Below are 23,301 nucleotides of genomic sequence, written 5' to 3'. Positions count from 1 at the left end.
GTCCTTCACCTGAGGTTGCTTGGGCCCTGATCCTGTAGAGCCTAAGATTTTAGTAATATTTTTTTTAGTAATCACCAGTCATTATTATTGGTGGTATGGTATTGTGGGCAGAGAGCAGGCCTCTGAGTCAGGAATCAATTTACCAGCTATGTAAATGGTATGTACCACCTACATACCAGATCCTGGACTAGGGTGTGCAGAGATAGACAAGGCAGTTTGTCCCTTCCTTCATATCAAGACACATACACACACACACACACACACACACACACACACACACACACACCCTCCATCCACACATAGAATATGGTATATATGGTAATATAGGTATTTTTTTTTTGAGTGTGTGTATATGGGGGAAATCACAAAAGCCACATATAAGAAATGTTGTTTAAAGAAAGATAAGAATTCTGTGGGGGGGGGGAACCCTTTTAAGAAGGCCAGTATAGAAGCATAGAGAAGGGGGGGAAGGGAACAAGCCTTTAGTAGGCACCTACACTATGCTAAGCAGTATCTATATAATCTCATTTGATCAACACAATCACCCTGGGAGGAAAGGACTATTATTATCTTCATTTTACAGATGAGGAAGGTGAGACAAATAGGGTTAAGAGAATTGCTCAGGGCAACATACCTTGGAAGTATGGAGGCTGGGTTTGAGCTCAGGGCTTTCTGACTCCAGTCTCAGCATTAAAAGGAAGGTCAGTTTGACCAGATCAAAAAAGTATTTGAGGGGCAGCTAGGTGGGGCGGTGGATAGAGCACCAGCCCTGGAGTCAGGAGTACCTGAGTTCAAATCCAGCCTCAGACACTTAATGATTACCTAGCTGTGTGGCCTTGGGCAAGCCACTTAACCCCATTGCCTTGTTAAAACAAAAGTATTTGAAAGGGAATAATTTGTAATTAGTTGAGGAGATAAGCTGAGGTCAAATTGGAGAAAGCTTTGAATGTCAAATAAGCAATATTTTATTAAACCCCTATTATGTTTTAGTCATGGGGGACATAAGAATGAAACAGTTCCTGCCCTCAGGTAGCTTACATTTAAATGGGGAGACACAGAATACACACACACACACACACACACACACACACACACACTCTCTCTCTCTCTCTCTCTCTCTCTCTCTCTCTCTCTCTCTCATAACAGAGCTGATACAAAATAAGAGAAGAAGCTGGGCCCAGGGTGGGGAGATACATGAATACCGATGTTTGAGCTGAGTTTTTAAGGAAAAGGAAGAAATAGATTTCTGGAGGTGCAGGTGTAGAGGGAACAGTTTAGATCCTGGAGGTAATAGGAAGTTTCTGGAGTTTATAGAGAAAGGGGGTAGGGTGGGGTGATATGGTCAGACTAGTAATTTAGGAAAATCACCTTAATGGGTGAGTGGAAAGGGTGGGTAAAGTGACTTGAGGCAGGAAGACCATTTCTGGTGAGGTGAGGAAGTTAGGCTGATGAAACAGAGATGAGAGATGATAGACTCCATTGACGTTGGGAGCTGACTGGACCCCTGGGTGAGAGAAAGAACCAGGGACTGTTCAAGTCACTTAATGTCTTAGATCTAAGCAAGATGTTATATGAGGCCTCTTCCCCCATGCCTGGGGACAGTGCCCAAAGGACAGACTTATCTTGGTAGAGGGAGTACCAGGACACCCAGGAAATCACTCAAACATCAGGCCAAAATAAATAAATAACAATTAAAAAACTTCAACCCCAAACAAATAAATGTTTGAATTTCTGCTCTGATAAGAGATGATATTTACCTAGCTTGAAGGTTTACAAAGCACTTCACATTGCATAATTGCATAAACTTTTAGTCCTTGAAACAACCTGGTCTTTTAAATCCTGTTTTACAGAGAAAGAAACTGAGACACTCAGGAAGGTAAGGTGACTTGCTCAGGGTCACAGTTTTTTCATAGCAGAGCCACTTCTCCTTGGACAAATGAGCTCCCTACTTCTCATTTTCCCTGTTGACTTATTGAGACCTCTCTTGATATTCTGCTTATTCCTTAAAGCACAGATCCAGCCTTGGCACTCCTCTACTCAAGGATTTCAGTGGCTCCCTATGGCCCTATAGATAAAATACAAATTCTTCTTTTGGACATTTATGTCTTTTATAACCTGGCTTCAGCCCATTTTTCTAGATTAATTTCATATTGCTCTTGCCCTTCCTTCCCCTCTCCACAGCCCTCTTCTACACACTCTGTTCCAGCCAAACTGGCCTATTTGTTCTTTCTTGTACACAACCCTTCATCTCCTACCTCTTTGTCCTTGCCCAGTCCTTCTCCTGTCTCCGAAACACCCTCCCCAGTACCTCTGTCTTTTATAGTGCCCCAAGCCTCCTTGTAGGTTCAAGTATTGCCCTATGATGAGGACACTTCTCTCTCAATTATTTTGTAACTCTCTTTTAATCCCTCTCTCCCCTTCTCTTTCTGTTCTCTCTCCTCTTTCTGGCTCTCTATTCTTCTCTCCCTTTCTTCTCTTTTTCTGTCTCTTCTCCCTCCTGTCTCTTCTATTTTCACTACTCTTTCTCCCTCTTTTCTCTCCCTCCTTCCTTATTGCTTTTACTTTTTCCCTTCTCTCTTCCTCTATCAATTCTCTCCTCTCTCTCTCTCCTCTCTTCCTCTTTTCCTGCTTTCATTCCCTCTCTCCTCTTTCTCTCCTCTTTCTTCTCTCTTATCTATCCCTACTCTTTCTCCCTCTCTTCCTCTCTCCTTCTCTTTCACTCCTTCTCTCTCCCTCCTTCCATAGATGCATATACAGCTTTCTTATATATATATGTGGGGGGGGAGGGCTTAAGAAATGCCCATTGGGTTGAAATAATTGGCTCACAGTTGGAAGGGAAGGAAACACTTTTTATTTCATGTACATAACCATGCCCAGGAAGGATGAAAACCAGAGGGGAAGAGCGTTTTAGATTAGTGTGAGAGGGATTCAGTTTAGCTGGGTGTCTTTCTCCAAGTTCAGTTATTCTCTGGGGTGGAATTCAAAGGAATTAACTAAGTAACAATTGAGGAAACTGAGGATTAGCCCATGTCTTGGACAATGGATTTGTAACCAAGTATAGACACCCAACTCGAAGACCTTTTGTCCCATAGCATGTTTTCTCTGCCCCATTAGACCAGGGACCAACACTGGTTCATATCTCTGATCCAATAAGCATTTGTTAACTGCCCACTGTATGTTGGACAGCTAGGTGATCAGTAGATAGAACTCCGAGCCAAGAGATAGAAAGATTGTCTTCCTGATTTCAAATCTGAATTTAGGTATTTACTAGCCGTGTGACCCTGGGTAAGTTCCTTCATCCTTTTTGCCTTAGTTTCCTCATCTGTAAAATGAACTGGAGAAGGAAATGGCAAACCAGTCCAGGATCTTTGTCAGGAAAAACCCCTAATGGGGTCACGAGTCAGAAATGACTGGACAGCAACAACAATATGTGAAGTTCAGTTCTGATTAAATCAACTTCTCTGCAAATTCCACCCTTTTCCATAGGACAGGTTCTCCTTAATACCTGTGTGTCTGTTGACAAGTTGCTTCATCTTTCCAGGACTCAGCTTCCTTATCTGGAAAATGAGAGACCTGGATTTGAACACCTGACATTCCTTCTATTGTTAAATATGATCCTGCAATGATTTCAAGAAAGCTTCCCATACCTCTTTTAATTAGGCTAAAATCCCTCAGGTCTTCCCAGCCCCCATTTCTTTATTTTTCCAACTACATGTAATTTTCAACTATTTGTTTTTACATTTTTCTCCCTCCCTTTCTCCCCTTCCTCCTCCCCTAACGGAAAGCAATGTATTATAGGCTTTACATCTATAACCATGCTTAACATAGATTCATATTATTCATGTTATGAAAGAAGAATCATATCCAAACAAATGGGAGAAAAAAAACAACATAATTCATAAGACAACTTTTTCAAAATTGCAGATAGTAAGCTTTGGTCTACATTTAAACTTCATAGTTCCTTCTCTCCACATGGTGGTATTCTCCATCACAAGTCTTTTAGAATTGTCTTTGATAATTGTACTGCAGAAATGATCATCAAGTCCATCATAGTTGATCATCATCCCACATTGCTGTTAATGTGTACAATGTTCTTCTGGTTCTTCATCATACTTCATTTAGCATCAATTCATGAAAGTCTTTCCAGGCTTCCATCCCTTGAGATTTCTTATAGAACAGTGGTGCTCCATCACATTCATATACCACAGTTTGTTCAGTCATTCCCCAATTGATGGGCATCCCTTCAGTTCCCAATTCTTTGCCATCCCCTCAGGTATTTCAAGGGGTCTTCGTATGACAGTGGGTTGAGGATGAGACATCTCCCTCTGCCCTATAGCCTTCCTAAGATGTGGTGATATTTAAAAGGAGCTGCAGGATCCAGATAAGATTGAAGAGCATTTTTGACGTGTTTAACACTGGGTGTGAAAGGGCAGCAAGAAATAGGGCCTGCAAGTCACACAGAGACTTGAAATCCCATGATCAGGTCAGAAGGGCCAGAACAAAGAGACCTAGTGACCTTGTCAAGCTGCTGGGTCTGGGAGAGAAACTAAGGCTGAAGTATGGGGGACAGTTCAGTGGATTGGAATGGAGATTATGAAAAAGGGAACAAAGACTAGAGAGAATCAGCCCTGAAAACCAGCCTGAAGAGTTTGAAGGTTAGGTTGGAGGCACTAGGGAGCCACTGAACATTCTTGAACTGAAGATCTACATGGTCTGACTGTTGAGGTTGGAGATGGGGAAGTGTGTGTGTGTGTGTGTGTGTGTGTGTGTGTTTGTGTGATGACATCTCAGATTTAGATAAGACATGATCATTGTTCTCATGGAGGCAACTTGGTGGCCAACAGAGAGAGTGCTGAACCTGGAGTCAGGAAGACCTGGGTTCTAGTCTTGCTGGTGGCTGTTGGAGATATGAACCAGTCTGGGTCCCTGGTCTAATGGGGCAGAGAAAACATGCTATAGGACAAAAGGTCTTCAAGTTGGGTGTCTATACTTGGTTACAAATCCATCATCCAAGACATGGGCTAATCCTCAGTTTCCTCAATTGTTAGTTAACTCCTTTGAATCCTACCCCAGAGAATAACTGAGCTTGGAGAAAGATAATTTGGCTTCAGATGCTTAATAATTACCTAGCTGTGTGACCCTGTAGAGCAAGGATATTCTTCATCCTCATCTGGGAGTTACCTATACTGATGACATCATATATTTGGGTCCTTTCACTTCCCCAAAGGTACAAACCCAGGTAAATGCATTAGGAAGATGGAACAACAGAAGGTCTGAGTAGTAAAAATGATCATGGAAATGAGGGAGGAGTCTTGTTGCTGACTCTTTATGATCCCATAGACTTTGTCCATGAAGTTTTTTTTGGCAAAGAGCTGGGGTGGTATGCCATTTACTTCTCCATTGTAAATAGGGGTTAAGAGACTTTCCCAGGGTTACCCAGCTTGTAAATGTCTGAGGCTAGGTTTGAACTCAGATCTTCCTAACTTCAAAGGTGCTCCATCTACTATTTATTCCCTAGTTGTTCAGAGAGGTCTTAGGAGGTGTGATTTGTATTGAATTTTAAAGGAGGATGGAATTAAATAAGTGAACAGTCTTCTAGAACAAACCTGTGCCATTGCCTATGGCCCATGAAAAGGGAGGAAAGGATAAAGATAGCTGGGAACTTGGGTCTGGGAACTTGGACTGAAGCATCAAGAGCAAGTGTCTACTAAGTGCTAATTCATTCATTCATTCATGAACTGAAAGGAAAGGCTTTCTGTTTGTCTCTAACAACTGCCTACTAAGCATTCATTCCTTCATGAACTGAGTGGAAGGCCTCTGTTCTCTCATCCAAGTGCCTACCAGGTATTTACTCATTCATTCATTCATGAACTGAATGGAAAGATCTTCTGTCCTTCCCAAACAAGTGCCTACTAAGTATTCATTCATTCCTTCAACGAACTGAGTGGAAAGGCCTCTGTCCTCTTATCCAAGTGCCTACCAAGTATTTACTCATTCATTCATTCATGAACTGAATGGAAAGACCTTTTGTCCCTCCCAAACAAGTACCTCCTTAGAACTCATTCATTCATGAATGATGTGACAAGGTATAATGTGTCCCCAAGTAAGTACCTACTAAGTGTTCATTAATCATGAAAGTGGAAAGGAAAGTTGACAGCAGATGAATCTTTATTTAATAGGGAGTAGGGGGGCTTCGAAGGAGTGACATGGCAGATCTATGGATTAGTTTGTCAGCTGTACAAGTCTTGACGGGACTGGGAGAACAGGGAGAAAGACTGATTAAAAGGTTTTTGCAAAAGTCCAGGAAGATCAGAATGAGGGCCTGCCTGCCCTAAGCTAATCCTTAGGAACAATAGGAGAGGACTTTCTACATGTTGTAGGTGGATAGACCTGATGCGTCTGATCATAGCTTGGGAGGGTAGAAGATGATGACGTTGGGGGACAGACTGAATGGTGGTACCACCACTATTCAGTGGGGTTCAAGGGAACAAATCTGGGTTTGGATTACTAAGAAGCTTGGTTGACTTTGACAATGATTGGTAAAATGAAGTGCTGGGAGACAGCTAGGTGGTGCAGTGAATAGAGCACAGACTCTAGAGTCAGGAGGACCTGAGTTCAAATTTGGCTTCATATGCTTAATAATTACCTAGCTGTGTGACCCTGGGCAAGTCACTTAACTCCATTGCCTTGCAAAAATTAAAAAAAAACAGAGAGAGAAAATGAAGTACTGACTTCTAACTTGAACTCTGCAGTCCTACAGCCTGTGGGCAGTTGGCTGTAGAAGTGGAAGCATGTTAAAGATGGGATATCAATGTCCATTTATATATTTCAGTCTTGTCCCCTTTTGAGGGGCTATTGATCAGGGACTTCAGATCACTGGATTATTCTGAACAGAGAATGATGTAGGAAGCTGCCCCAGTAGTTTTCATTTTGTCAGAAATGAAAGTTCTGTGGCAGGCAGCCACACCCAAATCTGATACTGAAACCCTGAAAAGACCCACTAAGAGCTAGTTGGAACAAATAATCCCCTGTGGTCTTTGAGCCTATGATGTCTATGATCTGAAAGCTAATCTGTGATTTCTGAAATTCTTATACCTCAGATCTCTACACTTGCCCTCCTATCCCCCCAGGGGTAAGCAGTTTTTATGACCAGGATCATCTGGCTCCCCTAGCTGGAATGCTTATCCTCCTGGCTCCTCCCCCCACTTCCAAGCTCAACTCAACTACTCTCCCCTCCAGAGGACTTTTCCTCTTCCCTATCTCTGGAAATTATTTGGTAATATATTTGTATTCCTTTGCACACATTTGTGATTACATATCTGCACACATGGTTCCCTCTCCCCAGTGGAGTAGGTGCTCCTTGAGATCAGGGCCTGTTTTGAGTTTTTTGATTTTCTTGTTCCCAGCACCTTGTACAATGCCTAGAAGTTGATTAAGAAAGGTTTGTTAAGTTTTCAACAAATTTACAACAAAAGCTCTTAACTATTTGCCAGGCCATATATTAAATCCTGGAGATACAAGTGGCAAGAGCAGGCCAATTCCTGACTTTAAGGACTTAGTTCAAGTAAGGGGAGACAGGTCATAAATGGGGAGTGGGCACAGGGTCTGGAGTCAGGCAGATCTGAGTTCAAATCAGACTTCAGACATTTACTAGCTGTATGTCCCTCAAGTCATAACCACTATTTACATCAGTTCCTCATCTGTTAAATGGAGACACACTGGAAGAGGAAATGACAAACCACTCTAGTATCTCTGCCGAGAAAGCTACCTTCTTGTTATTTTTTTCTCTCCTCTCTCCTCCCCTCTCTTCCTCTCCTTCTCTCCTTTCTTCCTCTTCCTCTTCTCTCCTGTCTCTTTTAATGTTCCATCAATTCTCCAAGAATCACAGTAGAGAGTTCGGGTTCACCCCCCCACCCCCCCACCCCCATAGAACTTAAAAAACACTAGGATGACTGGCGAAGGAGACTTCAGGGTGAGCTTATGCAGAGAAATCTTAGAACCCTAGTTCAGCCTCATTTTACAAATGAGGAAAGAGCCTCAGAATGAAGAGACTGGCTCAGATTCTGAGACTGTGACAAGTGAGAGCCCAGGTCATCTAATTCAGTCTCTTTGTCTTCTGCTTCTCTGCTGACTTTAAAAAAATACTCTATAGATTTTTTTCATCAATCGCTCCCTAGTAGACTCCCATAGACTTCCCCTATACAACAAGAGATAACCTTGAGGTCAAACCAGCGGACTCTGATCAAATCTGATAGCATCTTGCACAAAACACATCCATGGCCTCCTTCTTTGCCCAGAGTCAAAGACACACATGGAGAGAAAGAGAGACAGAGCTGATGAGCAAGAGAGGGAAGTGGGGGAGAGACAGAGACACACAGATATATTGATCATTATCTTTCATTTAAGGTCAGTACCACTTGTGTTTTCAATTCAACAAGCATTCAGAAACATCTACAGCATTCCAAATACTGTGTTTGCTTTGTGTTACAGAGCCAAAAATGAAAACATACTTTCTTTGGGATGCTTATATTTTGTGAAGGGAGGCCACATGAATTTAATGGAATAAATATAGAAAGAAACAAACACAGAAGGGTAGCTTGGTGGATGCCCTAACAACTTAGGGAACCAAGTGTTCCAAGGAGAGGTAAAAGAAAAAGACTGTTCCGGACATGGAGAACAGTTTGGAGGTGGGAAATCAAAGCTCTTTTTCAGGGAATAGCACATGGATCTGTTTGGCTGAAGTGTGAAATAAATTTGAGGATTGTGAAGTGTCAAACAGGAATTTGTGTTTTTGGTTTTGGTTTTGTTTTTCTAGAAGCAATAGAGAGTCCCTGAAAATTCTTGAACAGGGAAGTGACTTGGTTAGACCAGGGCTTTAGGAATATCAGTTTGGCAGCTGCGTGGAGATTGGATTGTTTCAAATGGAAAGAATGAAGGTTAAGGGAACCACTTAAGAAGTGACTGCAGTAGTCCACTCAGGGTTCCATGAGACCTGCAGTAGAGGGAGGTTTGTGTGAGTGGAGAGGAGATGAATGTGAGGTCAGATTGAGAGGAGATAGTGATTCCTTGGATAGAGGAGTTGAGGGAGAGGGAATAGTCTAGGATGATTCTCAGCTTGTGTGAACATGAGTCCCTGGGAAGATGATGGTGCCCTCCCCAGAAAGTGGGAAATTTGGTCTCCAGAGGGGTGGTGATAGATCTTGACCATTACTCATCATTAGAGGGTCCATGAACAAGGTCACCTTGGTTGTTCTAGCTTTCAAGTAATCTTGAATTATTTTGATGGAGGCATGGAGTTCCGTCTTGTAGAAAAAGTCATGAAGGCAGACTTGTTTCAAATCAAATGATTTTTCATAATCAAAACTGGTAAGCACAGTGAAGTTTTTGCCTTCTTTTTACTTTTCAGTCACTTGTGTAATGGGGTAAAGATGTGATTTCCTATACAGTATCACTTAGAAAAGCCTGTCAGTTCTCCTCTAATGTCATTGAATTTTATATAGCTGGATCAGGAGGAGTATAGCACAGTGATTGTTGATTTTCTTTTAGTATTGGTATTAATAAGGTCCAACATTGCAATGGAAAAAATCTAGGCAGAATCCAAAGCAAACAGGAATACTCTTTAAGGGGTGAAGTTTTCCAATGCTCCCATTTGCAGATGATGTCATACAGTCTTGTCTACATATATAAGTTTGTCCTAATTATCCCCATAGTAAAAACAAAGGGGTTGAAGAATGTCCGCTATACAGATTAGGATATTTAGTTAATGGACAACCTAGAGAATTCCTCCATCAGTATGCATATGAACTGTGAGTTGAGGCCAGAATTAAATGGGAGGAGAAGGGACTGAATTCCCAGAAACTGCAAAGCTCCTTTAATGACCCCAGAATTTTCCCATGAACGTAGAAGCCCATTATTTTTAAGTCTGATATTCTTCTGCTGTGGTTGTATAGCTGTGAGTTATGGAAACCTACATTTGGTCTCAAGAGAATTAAAAATTCAGAGAGCTGTTAGAGAGGGGCATGGTAGGTGATATGAGCAGGTTGTTATACATCATCAAAAGTCTAGCAAGTTAAAAAAAAAGAATGAGAACAAAGAAAGTAATCCAAAAATGGCATCATTGGAAAAGAAAATGGGCTAGTCACGTGGCAGGAGCAAGGGAACAACCTGTGGATAGACTGTTTCATTGGTACCTTTACAATGTCAGTGAAGCAAATAAGACTCTACCATATTGGATGAACTTCCCACAGTTAAGTTATGGGAGAACATGGGAGAACTGAAACTGCAGAGGTTAATTTAGTTAGTATTTTTGAAGTGAAGGGATTGTTTCTAGGGGATTAGATGATGAATTCTGCTTTGGATTTCTTGATTTTGAGATGACCATTGAGCATCTGGATGGTGATGTCCTGTGGATGGTTGGTGATACAGGCCTGTAGTTCAGGACTGGTGCAGAATTTCTAGAATACAGAAGCACTGACTGGTCTCAGAGGTCATCAAGTCCAATTCCTACATTTTACAGATGAGGAAACTGAGTTCCTTTACCTCTGTAAAGTGACTAGAGTCACACAGCTTGTAAGTATAGAGTCAGGATTCCAACTCATTCCTGACTCCAAGTGCAATGCTCGATCCACCATATCATATAGGTTCTAGAGTCATCCATATAAAGATCAATCAATTAAGAAGCATTTATTAAGTGCCAGTCACTATGCTATGCTCTAGGGATGGAAAAAGGGACAAAAGGTAGTTCTGGCCCTCGAGGAGTTTACAATCTAATGGGAGAGACAAACATGCAAAGTAATCTATGAGATGGTAGTTGAGCCCTAGGAGCTGATAAGGGATCTTGAGGAGAGAATGTAGAGAAGGGAAGGCAGGGAAGGCCTGGATGAAAATCACAACAAATGAATTGTAAAGGAGCCAGAAGAACTAGGGGGTGACAGTGTCACTAGTATCTAGAAGAAAAGAGCAGCCCAAAATTTCTAGTGCTTGCAGAGGTCTCAAGAAAGAGGACTGAGAAAAAGCCATTAGATTTTATATTTGGTGATAGATAAGGAACTAGAGGAATTTATCAAATGGGGAGGTGACCTGGCTAACTCTGTGCTTTATTTAGAAAGATCAATTTGACAACCCACAGGAGGCTGAGATTTTAATGGCAGGAAGACCAACTATTGAGCTATTTCAGAAATTCAGGCAAGAGGGCCCGCAACCAGGGTCATGGCAATGATGAGCATGTATAAAAGATATAAAGATAGAAAGCCAAGGCTTGGCAAGAGATTGGATATATGGGATAAACTCAAGTGAGGATTTGAGTCACCAAGGTTGCCAGCCTGAATGACTAAGGTTGATGGTACCATAAACAATAATAAGGAATTTGAGAAGGGAAGGGGATTGGAGGGAAAGATAATGAGTTGTTTGGAACATGTTTAGTTTGAGATAGGTTAATCCGCTGACCAATAGACAGGTGGAGAGCTCAGACTTTAGAATTCAAAAGAAAGGTTAGGGCTGGATAAATAGTTCTGAGGGTCATCAGCACAGGGATAATAATTGAAACCATAGGAGTTGAGAACACCATCGAGAGAGTATTGAGGAAGATTACCAAGGGAAGAGCCCAGGGGACACCCACTTGTGAGTTATCTTGGAAGAAAATCCAGCAAGGGAGACTGAGAAGGAGTGATCAGATACATAGGAGGAGCCCCAGGAGAGAACAGTGTCATGAAAACTTAGAGAGGAAAAAGTCTCCTAGAGAAGTGAGTAAGTAATCTGTACTATCGAAGGCTTCAGAGAGATCAAGAAGGACAAAGATTGAAGTCATTGGTAACTTTGGAGAGATTATTTGAATATTTTCAGTTGAATGATGGGATCAGAATCCAGACTGTAGAAGGTTTAAAAACTAGTGAAAGAGGAGGAAGAGGAAGTACTTACTGTAGATGATTTTTCCTTCTTTTATCTGGCATATTCTGTTTTTTAAAATAGATATTATTTTTGCATGAATTTGTAATCTGTCCTTCCCCTTCTCCTTCCCTTATTGAACAATAAGACAAAAGAAAAAACAGGCCTCATCATAATTATGCATAGTCTAACAATGCAAATTCCCTTACTGGTCATGCCCCCAAATATATGTCTCTGTGTATATTAGGTTCATTACCTTTCTGGCAGAAGGCGAATGATATGTCTTATTGTAGTTGGCTTTCTCTAGTTTAACCATGAAAGGAAGGAGAGATATGGTCTAATAGCTAGCAGGGATACATGGCTCAAGTGATTTTTTTTTTTTTTGAGGATGGGGAGCCACGTGCACGTTTGTTGATAACAGTGAAACCGTAGGCAGGGAGAGACTGAAGATTAATGAGTGGGGTGATATCTGCCAGAGACTATAGGATGGAATGGGATCACTTGTGCATACTGAGTGGTTTGCTTTGGCAAGAAGGCCCCCTCTTCATGTGAGACAAGGTGAGAGAGATAACAGGACAACTGAGTGATGTAAGATGGGGAGGAGGAAAGAGGGGACCATTTGTGAATGGTACCATTTTTTTCTATGAAGTATGAGGCCATCTTCAGCTGGGGGTGGGGTTCCATGAAAGACTTAGGGATGAAAAGGCTTGGAATAAGTGCTGTAGTGAGTGGGAGAGTCTACTAGAAGGTATAGAAAGGATTGTCCTATCTCAGTAAGGGCCCAATTGAGATTATTTAACTAATTTTCAGTGGACCCAGTCAACATAGTTTGGTGGTATTTTCATTTCTATTTTATAAATTATGAGTAAAAACTAAGGAGGCAGATCCAAGGTTGGGGCTTGACAAGAAATGACTGACTTGTAGCAAAGGGGGCAAAGGGACTCTACTCTAGAGAGTGTAGGGTTGAACTGATTCACCAGGAAGTTGAGATAGGGAAGGAGTGGAGTGTGGCAAGTGGAGAGGTGGTAACTTGAGAAAGACCTGAGGGTGGGGTGATTGTAGGTCAAAGTGAGGATGAAGAATGGAGTTACGTATCATAAAGCAGAGGAAAAGATAGAATCATAAAAGGTAATTTCAGAGTTCATCATGATAGAAATGGTCACATAAAGGTCATGAGACTAGGACTGTTTCCCCCTTCCCAATTTAAATAATGATCCTTGTCCTTTGGAGTCCCTGATCTGGACCTTTGATGGGGGCAGACACTTGGGGACATGAACCAGGTACCAGATGACCATGTTAAATACTGGTGGGAGGCAGATAGAAAGCATGTAGATAAGAGAGTTCTTATGGAATGAATGTTGAAGTAGGGAGAGGTAATCTCTTCCTGGAAGAGGGGAAAAGGGACTGGGGAATGGGGGTGGGAGTTAAGGGATATTGAATGGAAGACACTGAGGCAGTGGATCACAGTGCAGAGAAGTCCTAAGAATTGGAAGCCCTTGGGGGTGGCTGGGTGGCGCAGTGGATAAAGCACTGGCCCTGGAGTCAGGAGGACCTGGGTTCAGATCTGGTCTCAGACACTTAATAATGACCTAGCTGTGTGGCCTTGGGCAAGCCACTTAACCCCATTTGCCTTGCAAAAACCTAAAAAGAAAAAAAAAAAAGAATTGGAAGCCCTAGACTCATACGAGCTAAGTTACTGACCAACCTCAACATCTTCATCTGTAAAAGGGGCATATTATTGCTGAATCTCTTCACAGAGTTGTCCTGAAGGAAGATACTTTCATATAGATATAGATATAGATTGATATATACACACAAGCCATTATTGTTATAAAAATGAACAGTATATCCAAATCCAGACCAAAAAAAAAACCCAAAAAAACCCCACAGAATCTGAGCGAACACTATGTTTGTTTTTCATATGATTTTCCTTCCTTTCCCTTGTGTTTTTTCTTTTCCTTCAGTCCTAATTCTTCATATACAAAATGACTAATATGTAATAAACATGTACAATGTTCACTAGACTGTTCACCACTGAGTAGATAGGGGTGGGGGGGAAGGAGGGTGGAAGAAAATTGTGTAACTTTATAAATATTGCAAGTGGATGAATCTGGAAAAATGAGCATAACAAGTGATTGGAAAAATAAAATATCAATCAGAAAACAAAAAAAAAAACCATAAAAAATGAACAGTATAGTAGAGTGTTTCTCCAATTTCTTAGGGCATCCTAAGGTTGGATCTCAGGTTCAAGATCTGGGTGCTTTAACTGAGTTTAGGAGGGGAAAGAGCCTTCAATTCACGTTTCCCATTCTTTCTTCAGCACGGCCCCCCACTCCGCCCGGAGCACCCCCAGCAGCTCCCCTTCCCTTCGGAAGAGGCTGCTGCTGCTGCCCCCCAACCGCTCCCCACCTGCGGAGCAGGACACGGGAACCATGGTGGAGAAGGGATCTGAGAAGGGGTCAGACAGCTCCTCGGAAAAAGGCGGAGGGGCAAGCACTCCCGGGACCCAGTCACTTGGTAGCAGAAACTTCATCAGAAATAGTAAGGTCTGTACAGGATTGGGGTGTGCATGTTGGGTGAGGAATGGGGAGGGGGTGGTAAACACAGTAAGGACTTGGAGAGATATGGCAAAGGTAGTAGAATAGAAGGAAACCTAAACTGACTCTTTTCTTTTCTCTTACAGAAAATGCAGAGCTGGTACAGTGTAAGTATCTCTGGAAATATGGGTGATGAGGATTAAAACATCCCTTTGGGTGCTTCCTCAGAAAGAAATAAGGGAGAAAGGATAACTTTTATAAGCATGAATGATGCCCTGGTCCGAGAACAGAAAGTGGAAAGGTCTCTAGCAAAATGGAAGGAGGAGGGAGGGATAGGGGTAGAATGTGAGGCAAAAGGGGGAGTAGGGCCAGAGCTAGGCTGAATGATGAGCAGATGCTGGGGGATCGATTCATTCTTTATTTGTATCCCCAGCATCTAGCATGAGGCCTGGCAGATAGTAGGTGTCTCATAAAGGCTCATTGATTGATTATCCAGTTGGGCCTCAGGAGAATTTGGGGAAGGCAAAGTAGGGGGTGACCCTGGTCAAACTCCCTGGGTCTCTTGCTTTTTGACAGATGTTGAGTCCTACCTATAAACAGCGAAATGAGGACTTCAGAAAACTCTTCAGCAAACTTCCTGAGGCTGAGAGACTCATCGTGGGTAAGAGCAGAAGGGGGAGCCCTTTGGGACCTCTCTCCTTTCCTGTCCTTGTATGCCTGGTTTTCACTGCCTCCTTGCCAGCCTGTGCCCTGTCTCCCTGCCAGGCTGCTGCCCTCCTCTCCTGGACTTTCCTTTCCCTTCCTAGTTCCTGGGTCTCAAGTTACTAAGCTGCCTGTCTCCCATTCCCTTGTCCATTCTACTCTCAGATTACTCCTGCGCCCTGCAGAGGGACATCCTTCTCCAAGGCCGCCTCTACCTCTCTGAAAATTGGATCTGTTTCTACAGCAATATCTTCCGTTGGGAAACCACGGTGAGGCCTGGGACCAGTGGGGGCAGGGGAGGCTGGGCTGGAGAGGGATGTGGATGGGGAGACATGCACACTAGAAGAGCCCATCTCCTCCCTTGTCTCTTCCAGATCTCCATTCAGCTGAAGGAAGTGACATGTCTGAAGAAAGAGAAAACGGCCAAACTGATCCCCAATGCCATCCAGATCTGCACCGAAAACGAGAAAGTAGGCAGTGGAGGAGGAGCCCTGGAGGGAAGAGGCATTATTGGGGAATGAGAAGTTCAGTGAGAATCAGGGACCGCTTCACTGGGAAAGATGAAGCAGAAGCCTTCAAGGAACTTAGGCTAGAAGAGGGGAGACCCCTTATTAGAACTTTATACAGATAGAGCTGGAGTAGATGGAAGGTTAGCCGAGAAGGCGGCGGTAGCTAGGTCGATCCGGGGAGGCTTCATGTAAAATGTGATGCTCAAGTGGAGTCTTGAAGGAAAAAGTTAAGGATTCTAAAAGATGGAAGTGAGAAGGGTGAGCATCCTAGGCCTGGGGGAGAGCCGTTGCAAAGGCCCAGAGACGAAGGTGGAGTGTTGTGTGGAGAACAGCAAGTGAAGCCGGAATGGGTGGAGTAGGAAGAATGGAAATGTGGGAATGGGCTGGAGGCGTTGACCTTCTGGAGGTAATGGGGGCTCACTGGTGCTTAATACACGGGGGAGTGACATAGACTTGCCCTTTAGCGAAGTCACTTTGGCAGCTCTGCGGGGATCAGTTGGAGCAGATTTGGGACAGAGAGACTAATTTAGAAGGGCAAGAGACGATGAAGGCATGAATTAGAGGGGACATTGTGGGGAGTGGGTAGGGGGCTGGAGATAGAATGGGGAAAATGGAATTGGGAGGGAAAATGTGGGGAGCTGGTAGGCAGTAGAAGGGAAGGGCATAGGAAATAAGAGGCTTTTAGGGAGGGTGATGAAGAACAGGGGAAGGCGTTGGGGAGTGAGAGGAGTAGTGGGAGCTTGATAAGTAGAGGATGCAATGGGAGGAGGAGTTGGTGCCTCCAAGACATAGGAAGCAGGAAATGTCTAAAGGGTGATGGGGTGCTGCAGACTGGAAGAGGAAGTTGCAAAGAGCCATAAATAAGTGAGCAGGAGAATTTGGAGGCCAAAGACAGTAGAGGGGAAGTCTGGGGGAACTTCGGGGCAGGAAGACTGGGTTCATACCCTTGCTTTCTTTCACACCATGCCTTGCTCAACCTCCCCCAGCATTTCTTCACCTCCTTTGGGGCTCGAGACCGCTGCTTCCTGCTCATCTTCCGCCTTTGGCAGAATGCCCTTTTGGACAAGGTACCAGGGGCTGGTTGGGGAGGTTCAGAGGAGAGGCCTGGTAGGGGATGGACCAAGCGCTCCCCCTCGTGGAGAACATGGGGAAGAGTGAGAACCATTTTTAGTGAGCAGGATGGGAAGGGACTTCATTGGGAGGAAGGTATCAGGGTCAGTGACCACCAGGAAAGGCAGTTGGGGCAGGTGGGAAAAATGTTCTTCCACCCCCTCAGAAGAGGAGAGAGGAGAAGGCTCTCATACCTTTGGTGGGGGGGAGGGAGGAAGTTCTCCCACCCCCCACTCTTTGCTCTTGTCCATCCTCAGACTCTGTCACCTCGGGAGCTCTGGCACCTGGTACATCAGTGCTATGGGTCAGAACTTGGCCTCACCAGTGAGGATGAAGACTACGTCTGCCCTTTGCAGCAGCTGAATGGTTTAGGGTAAGATGGGCTGGGGAGACATGAGTAGGGCAGCCCCCTCAGGTGCTGGGTACAGCAGGGACTCGGGCTTCCACTGATCTTGTCTCTCTTCTTGACAGGGGCCATAAGGAGGTGGGGGATGTGATTGCCTTGAGTGATATGACCCTGCCCCGTAGGTCTCCGGACCTCAGCCGGGAGCCCAGCCCTACTGCTTCCCGTCGGACCCAGCTCACACCCTGCCCCTCCCAGGCCAGCAGCGATGGGGACAATGTGGTAAGTCAAATAGAAGAAGCAGGGAGAGAGAGAGGTGGGTACGAGTGATGGGTGATGGTGGAAAGAGGATGGGATCAGGGGTCTAAGCATAGCCCCATTATTAAGTCACTATCTCTTAGATTTGTTAATCTTAGATTATTTTATAATATATAATATAATAATCGGAGATTATTATTAAGGGACTTGTGCTTTACTGAAGAATCTGACCAGGAAAAATCACCAATATCTCCTTCTCTCTTCACTTAATCTGTCAATAGGTGTCTTATATCCAGCAAACGGAGACTTTGTAGCGTAGAGGCTATAGGAAGCCCCTGGAGTTTATTGAGCCAGGAAATGACCCACTTGGCAGCCAAGTGAATCTGATGCTGTCTGTCCTTCCTAGGCCCTCGTGGTAGGCCCCTTAGACTTGGGAGGAGATAGGAGAATAGTTGGGGAGGGTGGGAGGCTTGAACCCACTGCCTGTTTTTTCAGGGTGAGGAAGATAAAGAAAGGCAGACTGATAGTCAGCCAGATGCCTCATCTAGTCAAACAGTGACCCCAGTGACTGAACCCCCTCCAGCCGAGATGCCACCTGATGGTCCGGCCCCCCTGGCTCCCTTGGATCTGTTGCCCAGTGAAGAGATGTTGTCTGATACAAGTAACTCCTCCTCCTCAGCCACGGAGGAAGGTGAAGCAGGAATGCCACTCTTTCCCCTCCTTCCACTGGGCTGTGTCCCCCAACTCCATGGTCCAGGTTTCCCACCTCCCAAGCTAATATCTGCCCTTGCCTCCCCTCCCCAGCTGACCTCACCTCCTTCCTCCCGGACCTCTCTGGCCGCCTCCTCATCAATTGCGTGTTCCACATGGGGGCTGATCGTCTTCAACAGATGCTGTTCTCTGACTCCCCCTTCCTGCAGGGCTTCCTCCAACAGCGAAAGTTCACTGGTCAGAACAGAGGGCAAGGGAGGGTCTGGGGTAAATAGTAAAGCCACAAGAGGGCAGGACCGAGATTCAGATTTGAGGGATCCCAAGATCCAGGGTAATCCTAGGAGCTCCCTCCTCTTTCTAATCGTTCTCTCCCGTCCCAAGTATTCCCAACCAGTGGAGAGACCCTTCTTCTAGGGAGTCTTCTTGGAGGCAAGGTTGGGGAAGAAGCTTCCTTTTGGTCTGTGGTTTGGGGTGAAGGCAGTTAGAGGGAGAGAATAAGCTGCTCCTCACTCCCTCTCCTCCATCATAGATGTGACGTTTACCCCATGGAGTGGGGAGAGCAAATGTCACCAGAGCCGAGTTCTCTCTTATACCATCCCCATCAGCAATCCCCTGGGCCCCAAGAGTGCTGCGGTAGTGGAGACTCAGGTAAGGGAGGAAGAAGGCACTTGGGCCTGGAAGGTGGGGAGGAAGAGGAAGGAACCAGGAAAAGAGAGACCTGGAGAGAAAGATGGAGTATGGGGATGCTTCGAGGGGGTTCAGAATGAGGGGACAATAGGACCTGGGGTGGGTAGGGGTCCCAGTTGAAAATGAAGGGAGAGAAGTTGGAGAGAATCCTTCTGATATGTGCTTTTCTCTTTTCTTCCCTTGGCCAGACTCTATTCCGACGGAGTCCTCAGGGTGGGGGCTGTGTGGTGGACTCCGAGGTTCTCACTCAGGGTATTCCATACCAAGATTATTTCTACACAGCTCATCGATATTGTATTCTGAGCCTGGCCAGAAACAAGACCCGCCTCCGGTAACTACAGAAACATCGACCCTTTCACTTCCTCAGCCCCCACCACATTCCCATCCTGAGATCTCAGCCAGTCTTGTGTGATACCTTTGGGTATCAGTTGGACTCCACTGGGATAGAGAGGAAGAGAGATCACTCATATGCAAGGGGAAAGCTCAGATGTTTGGGGGGAGCTTCCATTCTGAGAATTGACTCACAGCCTTGTCTTTAGAGACTTCTCAGTCTGAGCAAGGTGGGGCAGGGGTCTGACATCAGGAGCCCGAGTTAAGGGGAGATGGGCAGAACAGGGAGGAATCTGTCTTGAGATCTCTTTCAGAGTCTGGGGAGACATGAGTTTCTAAGCCTTCCTCAGTCTCCTCTGGGTCTTCAATCCCATGACCTTGGACCATTCTTTTAACCTCTCCTGGTCTCATTTGTCAAATGGGAAATTGGGGAGAGGGGTTGATTTAGGTGATCACAAGCTCTGTTCTACTGCCTTGATCAAGCAAGCCTTCCTGGAGGGAATTTTGATTCAAACTGAAAAGAGGTGGGAGGAGTTATGATGTGTAAGCCCTGAGACCCTTCTTCCTATCCCTTCCCCCCCCCATCCTCCTACACTCCTTTCTTCCCCACTTAGCGTCTCCTCAGAGATCCGTTATCGGAAGCAGCCCTGGAGTCTGGTGAAATCCCTCATCGAGAAGAATTCCTGGAGTGGCATTGAGGATTACTTTCACCACTTGGGTAAGCTGAGGCAGTCCTAGGGAAGAAACAGGTCAGGAAGGTGAAGGGTATCGTGAGGGGGGTGGCTTCCACCGGTCACCCTTTGTTCCACCGGACTTCTAGACCTCTCCAGCCTGGGCACGTGAGTGCCCTAGAATTGTGGACCTTGGACAGCTACTGTGTCTGTCCCCCTCCTCCAAATGGCAAGACATAGCAAAACCCTATTTCCACCTTAGTTTATCTGAGATAAGAGGAGGTGACTGGGCCAACCGACTCATTCAGTAGCCAAGTATAAGGAAACAGAAATCAGTCATGCTCACACTCTCTCTCTCTCTCTCTCTCTCCCTCCCTCCCCCCTCACTTTCACACACACACACACACACACACACACACCCTTTTTCTTTTGTGATACTTTTTTTTCTTTGTTTTGTTTTCTCCTAATTTACTAGTAAAGATTCCTTTAAAAGAACTCCAAATATGGCACAGTTAACTCCAAAGGATTTGATCCTCCTCCTTGAGTCGATAGGGAAGTGCCAGGGTACCTGAGATGATGACTATGGGTGATGACCTCATTAGTCCTAGAGGCCCCATGGGGTGAGGGCAGGAGAAGAGGTCTGCAGGGGAAGCCCCCACTGGATCTATGTGACCCCATTGTGGATTCCCAGAAAGGAGCCCTAGGACTCAGACTGGGAAAGGCCCCAGTTCTTAGGAATGATTTCATTTTTCATTTCCTCCCCACCAGAGAGAGAGCTCTCCAAAGCTGAGAAACTGTCCCTGGAAGAGGGTGGGAAGGAGGCCCGGGGGCTGCTCTCAGGCCTGAGACGGCGCAAAAGGCCTCTGAGCTGGAGGAGCCATGGGGAGAACCCTCCTCATGCCGATCCTGATGCTTGCACTCGGGGAGGCCTGCACCCTTCAGGTATCTAAGGGAGGAACAGGGGGCTGGGAGTTCTATATCAGGTTCTGAATAGTTCTGGGAGGGCCTGATGAGATAGAGAAAAGAAAGGGAAAAGGAAATGTGGTCCCTCTTCTAAAGAGACCCTCTCTGAGAGGACAAGCAGATAAGAGGGAGAAGCATTGTTCTCCAAAAATATTACCAGGCTCAAGGACCCTGATGCTGTACAGAGTACCAGAAGTCTGGGGAACTTCCTGGGAGAGAGTGGTGGGAGCTTGGGACCTTTGTTGTAGGGGGGAGTGTCTGATCTTGGGCAAGGCCAAGGAATGGGATGGGGCAGGAAAGAATCAAGGAAGAGATGAGACCAGACAGGAAATTGGGGGAGTTCAGGAGGAGGTGCCAGTGCTAAGGAGTTCCACTCTCCCCCTCTCATCCCATCTGGGATAAATTTACTTCCTGTGGGACCTCACAGTTCCTCAGTATCCTCATCTGTAAAGGAATAAACTTGGACTAAACGGTTTCTGGGGCCTCTGGCAGCTCCAGGGCTCTGGTTCACCTCTGCTCCACTTTGCTTTCCTTGTGGGTTCCTTATCCCTCCCTTACCATCAGTCTTTCTCCCTGTAGGCTCAATCACTTCTCGACTCTCAGAGCCATCTCTAGACCAGAACCCTGGATCTGGCATTCCTGGAATCCTCCTTATTATCAGCATTGTGTGAGCAGGGGGTTGGGGAGCAGGGTGTGTGTGTGTGTGTATGTGAAATATGGGGTCCTCACCATGGTGCAATGGAAAGGGCACTGACTTTGCCGGCAGAGGTCATGGGTTCAAGTCCCCTTACTTATCTGTGTCCATGAGCAAGTCACTTCATCTCTTCTGCCTCAGTTTCTTCATTTGTAAAAGGAGTGGGGGTGGGACCAGATGAACTCAGGTTCCTTCCAGCTCTAAATCTTAAGTTTTATGATCCTTGGTGGGAGGACAGATCCTTACCCCTTCTTGTCTCTTCTCACTTTTTCCCTGCTTCCCTAGGATCTGTGTAAGGTAGAGTATTGAATCTCCTGCCTCCCCTCCCCCCAGTTCCCTCCTCTCTGCCCCACTTGGGCACCAGAGCCCTTGTACTGCTCTCAACCATCCTCCCAAGCTTACCTATACTTAGATTCCTGACCCATGACCCTTATTTGCCCCTCTCCTCCTGACCTCTCTGAGGCTCCTGACTTCAGGCCTGTTGTGATCCCCGATGGTTTCTCTGCCCGGCAGTCTCGTCATCTTGGTTGCCCTGAATGCTCTCCTCTTCTATCGGCTCTGGTCCCTGGAGCGGACGGCCCACACCTTTGAGGCCTGGCACAGCCTGGCTCTGGGCAAAGAGTAAGTGGAGTGGATGAGATTGGAGGGGACGGGGAGGAAGAGCAAGGGGAATGGACTGGCAGAGGCCGTGTACCCTCTTCCATCTGCTTCTCCCTTTGGGCCTCAGCCCCAACTCTCCCCATAGGAAGTTTCCTCAGACGGCCGCTGAGTGGGCAGAAATTTTGGCCCTCCAGAAGCAGTTCCACAGTGTGGAGGTGCACAAATGGCGTCAGATCCTCCGGGCCTCGGTGGAGCTGCTGGATGAGGTGAGTCAGTGGGAGAAGCCCTCTCCTCCCAGTCCTTACCCGGCATCTGTGGGGCCTCCCTCTTTTGCCTCCCCCACCCAGGCATGACTTCTTTGCTTTCCCTGCAGATGAAGTTCTCCCTGGAGAAACTCCACCAGGGCATCGAGATGTCGGAACCCCCCTTTGACCCTGAGCCCCTTGGAGAGAATGCCTTCTCCTGAGAATCCCCTCCCTCCCCCTTCCAACTATTCCCCCAATGAGTGAACAGATGGACAGCCTCAGTTGCCACTGCTGGACCAGTGCTGGACCCTTTGGATGCCTGCTTCCCCCTACCCCCTTGCTGTGCCTCCTTTTCTCCATCCACACCTATAACCCCTTTATCTCCAATACCCACAAGAAACTCTCCTCCCTATGAAGAGCAGTCCTCAACTCCCACTACCCCCTGTACCCCTCATGGCCGGACACTTCAACTGCAGAGCTGTGATGCACTTTAGTACCTGGGGAGGGTACACTGGGGGCAGTAGAGGTGGGGAGAGAACAATATTCTTATTCCCCTCCCCCCAATCTGCCTTCAGCCTCCAACAACTGTCTGCCTCCCCCTCTCCCAGATGATACTTGAGATGATCCTGGAGCTGGTTGCAAGGGCCTTCTCTGCAGCTCCTCCCCCCCCCCCCTTTTATTCCCCTCTGGGTAATTTATTTTGCAAGGCTCAATCTGCCCCTAGGAGGGGGACAGAGCTAGGGTGGGCAATCCTATGGACAGGAAGGCTGACTGTCTAGTGTTCCCCCCAGAGATGGGGTCTAATGTATTATATTTATTTGGGGCAAACGGAGCCCCAATAAAGGGTCGGAAATGTTCTTGTGGGAATATTGTATTTTTGAAGGCCGAGATACTGGGACGTGTGGTGGGTGGGTGAGGGTGTGGAGTAAGGAAAAGGGATAGCTAATAAGTCCTGGCTTCTCAGAAATCTCTTCCAAGTCTTCTACGATGGAATGACCACAGGAATAAGTTGCCACTTTTATGGTTTTACATCACATGAAGACTTTTGGGACACTGCA

At 45.8% G+C, this 23,301-nt stretch overlaps 1 protein-coding gene across 9 annotated transcripts in view; it reads left to right on the top strand.

The window, feature by feature from the left end:
- GRAMD1A (GRAM domain containing 1A) overlaps positions 1 to 23,144 on the top strand; it is a 27,682-nt gene extending 4,538 nt beyond the window's left edge. For 3 of the 9 annotated variants that reach the window (XM_074218936.1, XM_074218937.1, XM_074218941.1), the window contains 16 exons: positions 14,204 to 14,429; positions 14,567 to 14,587; positions 14,997 to 15,081; positions 15,288 to 15,592; positions 16,618 to 17,114; positions 17,213 to 17,366; positions 17,838 to 18,033; positions 18,147 to 18,290; positions 18,583 to 18,701; positions 18,929 to 19,071; positions 19,685 to 19,788; positions 20,510 to 20,683; positions 21,284 to 21,371; positions 21,912 to 22,019; positions 22,126 to 22,264; positions 22,372 to 23,143. In XM_074218936.1, the coding sequence (XP_074075037.1) occupies positions 14,204 to 14,429; positions 14,567 to 14,587; positions 14,997 to 15,081; positions 15,288 to 15,592; positions 16,618 to 17,114; positions 17,213 to 17,366; positions 17,838 to 18,033; positions 18,147 to 18,290; positions 18,583 to 18,701; positions 18,929 to 19,071; positions 19,685 to 19,788; positions 20,510 to 20,683; positions 21,284 to 21,371; positions 21,912 to 22,019; positions 22,126 to 22,264; positions 22,372 to 22,464 (2,596 nt within the window). In that variant the 3' untranslated portion in view covers positions 22,465 to 23,143. Of the gene's footprint in view, positions 1 to 14,203; positions 14,430 to 14,566; positions 14,588 to 14,996; positions 15,082 to 15,287; positions 15,593 to 16,617; positions 17,115 to 17,212; positions 17,367 to 17,837; positions 18,034 to 18,146; positions 18,291 to 18,582; positions 18,702 to 18,928; positions 19,072 to 19,684; positions 19,789 to 20,509; positions 20,684 to 21,283; positions 21,372 to 21,911; positions 22,020 to 22,125; positions 22,265 to 22,371 lie in introns of all 9 variants that reach the window. The other 6 variants (XM_074218945.1, XM_074218944.1, XM_074218940.1 and 3 more) reach the window with 6 other exon arrangements.
- Positions 23,145 to 23,301: the final 157 nt, after the last annotated feature.

The sequence above is a fragment of the Macrotis lagotis genome, chromosome 1 (genome assembly GCF_037893015.1).
Source record: "Macrotis lagotis isolate mMagLag1 chromosome 1, bilby.v1.9.chrom.fasta, whole genome shotgun sequence".
Classification (NCBI taxonomy): domain Eukaryota; kingdom Metazoa; phylum Chordata; class Mammalia; order Peramelemorphia; family Peramelidae; genus Macrotis; species Macrotis lagotis.
This window is presented reverse-complemented; position numbering and strand designations above follow the sequence as displayed.